Source organism: Chaetodon auriga, chromosome 5, assembly GCF_051107435.1.
Source record: "Chaetodon auriga isolate fChaAug3 chromosome 5, fChaAug3.hap1, whole genome shotgun sequence".
In the NCBI taxonomy this organism is placed as follows: Eukaryota; Metazoa; Chordata; class Actinopteri; order Chaetodontiformes; family Chaetodontidae; genus Chaetodon; species Chaetodon auriga.
Window position 1 is genome coordinate 24,512,057 of NC_135078.1, and position 6,589 is coordinate 24,518,645.

Sequence of the window (6,589 nt, forward strand, 5' to 3'; positions counted from 1 at the left end):
AAAGATCGAGATAAAACAAAGGGAGACGTAAGAACAAAAAATACGGAAAAGAATAAAGAAAAGGAAGACTGACAGTTGAAGGCAACGTTGAGATTTCAGCCGTCCTTTAGAAATGTTCACAGAGCTTGCATCTCGTAGCCTTGGGGAAGGAATTCCATAGTTCTGGTGCATATAATAGCGTGAAATGAGATAGTATGGACACGGCTGCATGAGGCTACGCACACATAGCGAGCACATCCTGCCACAGTATATACATCCCTCCACCAACTACATTCATCCACTCGTCTTTACCTTTAAACACCTAACCTTAAACTCTGGCATCGACAAGAAGAAGCTGCTTGAAAACTTTCATCCGTCAAAGGTTGGTCCAGCTCTCTGTGGGAGGACTGCTCACTCAGTGATGTCCAGAAGCTACTTCTTCATAGCTCGCAAGTTCTGATACATCAGTGCTCGTCTTTTTGTTCACAGACAGGGTGAATCACAGCGTCTCAGTGAGTGAGGGACTCTCTTGTCAGTTGCAAACCCATTTTGCGATGTGAATTGCCGAGAAGGGGACTGTTTTTTTTTGTTTTTTTTTTCTAACAGAGAAATCTTATCAGAATCATCTTTCAGTCTAATCCCAGGTTCTAACCCCAAATGAGATGGTTGAAGACATGACAAGCAGTCAAAATGATGTTGTTTCAGTAAAAGTAACCTGTCTCTGAGAGTCTGAAACCTGAAAGTGGTTCTCACAGGGGTGAAAATGATAGAGGACATTTAACCATAGGCCCTCACTCTCTCTCCATCTCGCTCTCGTTCAGTCCCTCTCTTCCTATTTCTCTGACACATGTCGCCCTGGCATGCATGGAAAGGCCTGACCTTTGGAAAGTTTAGCACTTTAAATATTTAGGCTTGGGTTATGATGGATCCTCCAGGCCCCGCGGCAATGTGCAAAGCCTCTGATTAGGGCTGCTGTCAGAGTCATTTAGCCGAGTGTCTGGCTGTCGGTGGCGCTCTCTGTTTGACAGGCGAGCCTTTTAAACAAACAGCGGTCCCAGTGGCAGAGCAGGCAGGGCACCCAGCGCAGCACAAACACCCAACACTCTGAGAGAAACCACTCAGCCCAATGACAGCTGCAGAGGAAACCGCTGGCCACTGTCTCTCGTGATCTTTCAAGCACTTTGTCTTCCTGCTCACTCACTTTCTCTCACATAATCTATACTTGCACCTCTGCCTGTTTTATTTTGTCGCTGTTCTTTTGTGATACGTCGATATTCTTCCTTTGTCAGAGTTTACATCTCCTTCTTGTTATTCTCTGTCCCCGGGAGCTGCTGAAGTCCAACATCAAAGTTTCATCGCTGGTGTGTTTTGAGTAAGATTTAGTAAGGAAGTTGATTGCTGGATGATCTCTGAGCAGGGCTTATGCTCTTAATTTGTCAAACATCGCTGCTCATTATCAGCTGAGAATCAGAATGGATGCTCTCTGTCTCGTGTCTGCATCGTCCCATGATTAGGACAGCTTACATTGATGTTCACGTTGAAATACATCTGAGCCAGCCTTTTCATCTCACTCTGAGACAATCTCCCGTGGCATCAATCCTGTAAATATATGAGTCTTAATATGTGTGTCCTATTCTGTATTCAGAGGAAGAGCCAAGTCAGCAGCTCCAGTATTAATGCATGAGAAATGAGCAGAGCCCATAAGAATTAAAGGGTAAGACTCCCCTTATTAAGATGTAAATTCCGGGGAAAACTTGCCGAAATGAGGATACAGGGAAGTTATTGTCAACTTTAGCCTACTTATGCATTTCTAAGAAGCATTGTTGATTTGTAGTTGTTGAAATTAGATACACACAGCAAAGCACCTTGTGTATTTTTTGGCTCATTTTCAGCACGAGATCAACCAATCTCAACGACAATGCAACCTATACTTTATGGAACAATTTACACTTTTGGCAACATTATCTAGTGACAGTATACAGGGCAACTGTCGTTGTAATTCAATCTCTGTCTGTGTGCTCCCTCTCTCTCTCTCTCTCTCTCTCTCTCTCTCTCTCTCTCTCTCTCTCTCTCTCTCTCTCCCTCCCTACCTCTCTCTCATTTCAAATTTGCACTTAACACCTTCCTGGGGAAAGGCTTCTCATTCATCAACGGTGTTTGTCCCGGTGACAAGCAGGGCGCCTCCTGCATATCAATATCAGCTAAGACAATGCTGAGCCTGTAACCTTCAGCTAAATGTCATTCTGCTTAATCCTATTTGAAAATTAAACATTGAAAAACCTTTAGCGTACCTTCCTGTCTTCCTTCCTCTCTCGCTCCCTCCTTTATTGGCCGCCATTCCTGCAGCTCTCTGCTCTCCCTCACTCCCTTCCTGCTCTTGTTTTGCACACTGTGTGACATTTGTATTGTTTTGTTTGTGTGAGTGTTTGTATCCCATAATGGTTATTCAGTGGAACTGATTTTGATTTTATGTCACCGAAAAAAAATTGTAGGGGCAATTTGTCTACCCCCTGTAGACATCTGCATTCTTCCAACAGAGTCTACAGCAGTCATCAAAGGCGGACTTAACTACTTCTCCCTTTGTTCTGTCTTTTTTGAGATACAGACTGGCACAAAAATTACCCAGGAAAACAGAGAAACCAGTGACCAAACCTGTATATGGAGGGAGAACGCAGTCACCTGAGAAGAAACATCTCAGTTAAAGCTTCATATTCCCATAAACACATCCTCCACATATAGATGATAATCACCACACTGATTGAAGTTGGGAAACTATGAAAGAGGCTGAAACTTCATCAAAGTGCTCTGCATTGAGAGGCCAGCTTCTTAGTATGCATGCGTGCTATACTTGGTGTTTTACCCTCTCTTCCTCCTTACGCGCCCGCACGCCTCACACACATGCACAGAGCGCAACTATACGGCCCATGTTTGAAGATACAGTGAGGAATGGGAGGGGAGGGAGGCCAGGATAAAAGGAGACGCAGAGATTGCAATGAAAATGCAATCATTTGCAGTCAGACAGATATAATTCTCCTTTGGAAGGAGTGTGATGCAGTGGCTCAAAGGCAGCCTTCAGCCAGCTCTCCATATGGATTTGATTGACCATAGTCACTCGTCAGGAGAGTCCATTGAAATACTGAGAGTGAATTACAACGTGACTACCCTTGATGTCTTCATATTGAAGCCCTCCATCCACTTTTGGTGCACAAAGAATTAGAAAATGTAATGGAGAGACACACTGTGGAAGCAGTTAAACAAGACAGAGAAGATATGAGGAGCAATTCCCTCCTGCTAAAAATTAGTCACCCGAACAGGGTTGGTATGAAGTTCAACTGTTCTTATACATGACCCAGCCACAGTAAGCGGCAGATTGACAGACAGGGGAAGACACATGGAGCCCTACTGTCAGAGAGCCAAAAGCATCTATTCCCTTTTCTTTCACTTTTTCTGTTTTAATGTTTGCTACAGCATCCCTCGAGCCGTGATTGTGTGTGTGGATGCTTGCAAGTCTGTAAGTGTGTGTTTGCATGAGTGCAAAACTGTAAGTGTGATAGTGTATCACAGCAGCCTCTGCTGCTGTGAAACTGACCGTCGCAGCATGAAAAGAGAAAGAGAAGACTCCCATGCGAGAGCTTGAAGAGTGAACGTGTGGCGTGTGGAGCCTCGGAGATTTTCAGGCTGCCGAGAGTGAGAGAATTTATTTTGGACAATGGGTTACTCCTCACTCTGTTTGAAACCCAAGTTGCAGCCAATGGGGTCCTTTCTTTTTTCAGTGAGACACAAATAGAGGTGAGGAGTGGGCACATAAACACAACAAAATATTGTTGGTGTACTAATTCTGCATGTTGGCACAGTCTTCAAACACCAAGATAGCTTGCAGAGATTCAATTCTGCTGTATGTGTGTTTTCATTTAGTCCTGTGTGACGGCCCCCCCCCCCCCCTGCTGTTTTGGAGGCTGTCCTGGCAACCTCAGCAGGCAGGTGGTTGACAGGGGAGGGTCATGAGCTGATTAAGCTCACCTGGGCTCTTAGGCTATAGAGGCTGGCCCTTCCTACAGCTGGCATCCGTCTCACATCTTTGTCTTTTGGTCTGGTACCAGCTGATGTTCTGTCTCTCTCTGCTTTCCAGGTGGGAGATGCAGGAGGGGGCAGAGATGGAGGATGGGGAGAGATCTATGGTAGAGGAACTTCAGAAAGCCTATTTTGTTTGCTGCTGCAGCCCGAGACCGCAGGACCCTCCTGAAGCTGAGACGCTGGCAGAGCAGACCCAGGGGGAAACACAACCATCCGATAAGAGCGCTGCCCAATAACAGCCCACGTAGTTGGAATTTTTATCACATTGTAAATGTTTGCTTGTAATACTCACTTGCAGCTCTCGAGGTAGCAGAGTGTGTGTATGTGTGGGTGTAATTGGGTTTGTGCATGCACTGTATGCAGCGAGTTCATATGTGCGTGTGTGTGCATGAAAAGATGAGCGAGGGAGCGGACAAGAAACTGTGGAACAACAGAAAGAGTGAGGGAGATGGTGCCTCCCTCTTTATGCACACGCTTCAGACAAACTCTCTGTGCTTTTCTGTGCTGCATCAGACGCATTTCATCTTTTTGGAGCACATCTCCAGAAATCAGTTCTGGGAAATGGAGGGCCTGGATTTGTTTGCCTGGGACAAGATGGGACTGTGTGATCACTGTTGGTAGTTGAAGTTTTTTTTTTTTGAGACAGTGAGTGTAAAGACATCGGTGTCAGCATACTTCCTCCTGGTTCCTGAAAGCAAACATCAAATATTACGGTTTGGAAGCAAGATGATGTATGTTTTGATTACAGTGTGTCCCAAAAATCTGCCCCACGATGTAATATCAGTCAGTATTTTGTGCAAACTGAGAAAACATTTATTTTATGTGTAATACGATTGCTTAGTATATTTTTTTTCCAAGTTTGTCCCCAATTTTGTTATTTATGAGATGGAATGTTTTAGAATTAAACATGAAAATAAAATCATATTCTTACTTCACCACCGAATATGCTTCTTCTGTCATATGATCAATCTGTGTGATCTCTGCACAGTCAATAATTTATGATTTGACTATGAAGTTAGCACTACTTTTTTTTGAATACATTAGATGTTCGTCTTTATTATATTTGATGTTCAAATACGGATTAAACAACTCAAATGCTCTTTTCATCAACAAGAACACAATTTCAGCTTATAAAGGCTACTGCACACCCTGTGCAATTCCTCTGAGAGGAGGGAAACATTTCCTCCGGCAGGGAGAGGTCTTCCTTTCCCGAACAAGAATTTAATGCAAATGTAGGAAGATTGAGAACGCTAAATACACCTAAAGAACACCAAAGACAGCTAAATGTTTCAACCTCTGAATGAAGGCTTAAACGCAACAACAGCTTGAATAGATGCAGGCAGCGCCGCTCATTTAACAAACACGTCCCTGTTATGCTTGTTCTTAGCTCATATAGCAGGATCTCCGGCTTTTCCAATGCCCCTTCTCCTACAGATGTTAGCATCAAACTGTTCCCCTGACACCTGTCCTGACCGACCAGTCCAGTCATCCGACCACTTAGCTCAACACCAGCAGCTTGCAAAATCATTAAATTTTGCGAATCAAATGTTTTAACTTTCAGAGCTGTTTGAGGCTGGTCTCATTGCCAGAATGTCAAACACATTTTGTCATGCTCCTCACCATCTCGTACAGACACAGAAACTGCACTTGAGGGTGTGTATGTACGTATTTTTGATGCCGAAACTTAACCAAGCAGTTCTGCCTGTTTTGAAGCCAAAACCAAACCAAACCGTGACTGCTTCACAACATTAACCACAATTTAGAAAAGCTCCCTGACAGGAAGGCTTTGTGCATTCCTGGGATGAGAACGTGTTGGACTTTCTTGCTCTGACTGTCTAATATTGCTGCAGGTGGGTTTACAGTGGAGTTGGCTGAAAGCCCGGTGTGTCTCATACAGACCCTAAAGTGAGAGGTGTGACAAAGCGTCGGTATTTGACACTCTGGGAATGAGAAAAGGTTGGCCGCACACTGATTGAAATGAGTTACCTACCTCCTTGCAAACGGCAAGTGAATCTGCTTACCTGACTTTTCTGAACCTCTGCCTGAGGACTAACTCTGGCTTTCACTCACAGGAAGGGAACACTAAGCTTCTTGGACCTTGCCAGTTAACACACATCGCAGCAGCAGTGTATGCTCTGCATCAGGCAAGCACGCTCAAACAGTGAAAACAAAGCCAGGATCACTCTCGCCAAACTTTGGAACCAAACGCAAAATTTCCAGCCTCATCAAACTGCAATGACAACTCTGAAGGAGCAACATTGAAAACGGAGTCAGCTGTGACCCTGTCATCACGAATCAGAATTAGTTTGTGTTGTTCTGACTCAAGCTTCATTTTCTCATCAACCAACCTCTGCCTTTCAACTTGCTGCTGAAGCCTGGTGTCCTCCAGCTGGAAGAAAAGCAGTTCCTTTTGCTGCTCAAAAGTTAAGCCAGGATTTAAACCAACAACACCAGGATCAGACCAGACAGGAAGCATCTTCGCTTTGAAAGCTCCTTCCTCAAACAAGTTAGCCTTCAAAATTGCTTTCATGTTCTC

The 6,589-nt window shown here is 44.3% G+C and overlaps 1 protein-coding gene across 3 annotated transcripts in view; it reads left to right on the forward strand.

Moving 5' to 3' along the window:
* The window catches only part of kiaa0825 (KIAA0825 ortholog), a 110,234-nt gene extending 105,247 nt beyond the window's left edge, over window positions 1-4,987 (forward strand). For 2 of the 3 annotated variants that reach the window (XM_076729760.1, XM_076729761.1), the window contains exon 23: window positions 4,109-4,987. In XM_076729760.1, the coding sequence (XP_076585875.1) occupies window positions 4,109-4,289 (181 nt within the window). In that variant the 3' untranslated portion in view covers window positions 4,290-4,987. The remainder of the gene's footprint in view (window positions 1-4,108) is intronic. The other variant, XM_076729762.1, reaches the window with a different exon arrangement.
* The last annotated feature ends 1,602 nt before the right edge of the window (window positions 4,988-6,589 follow it).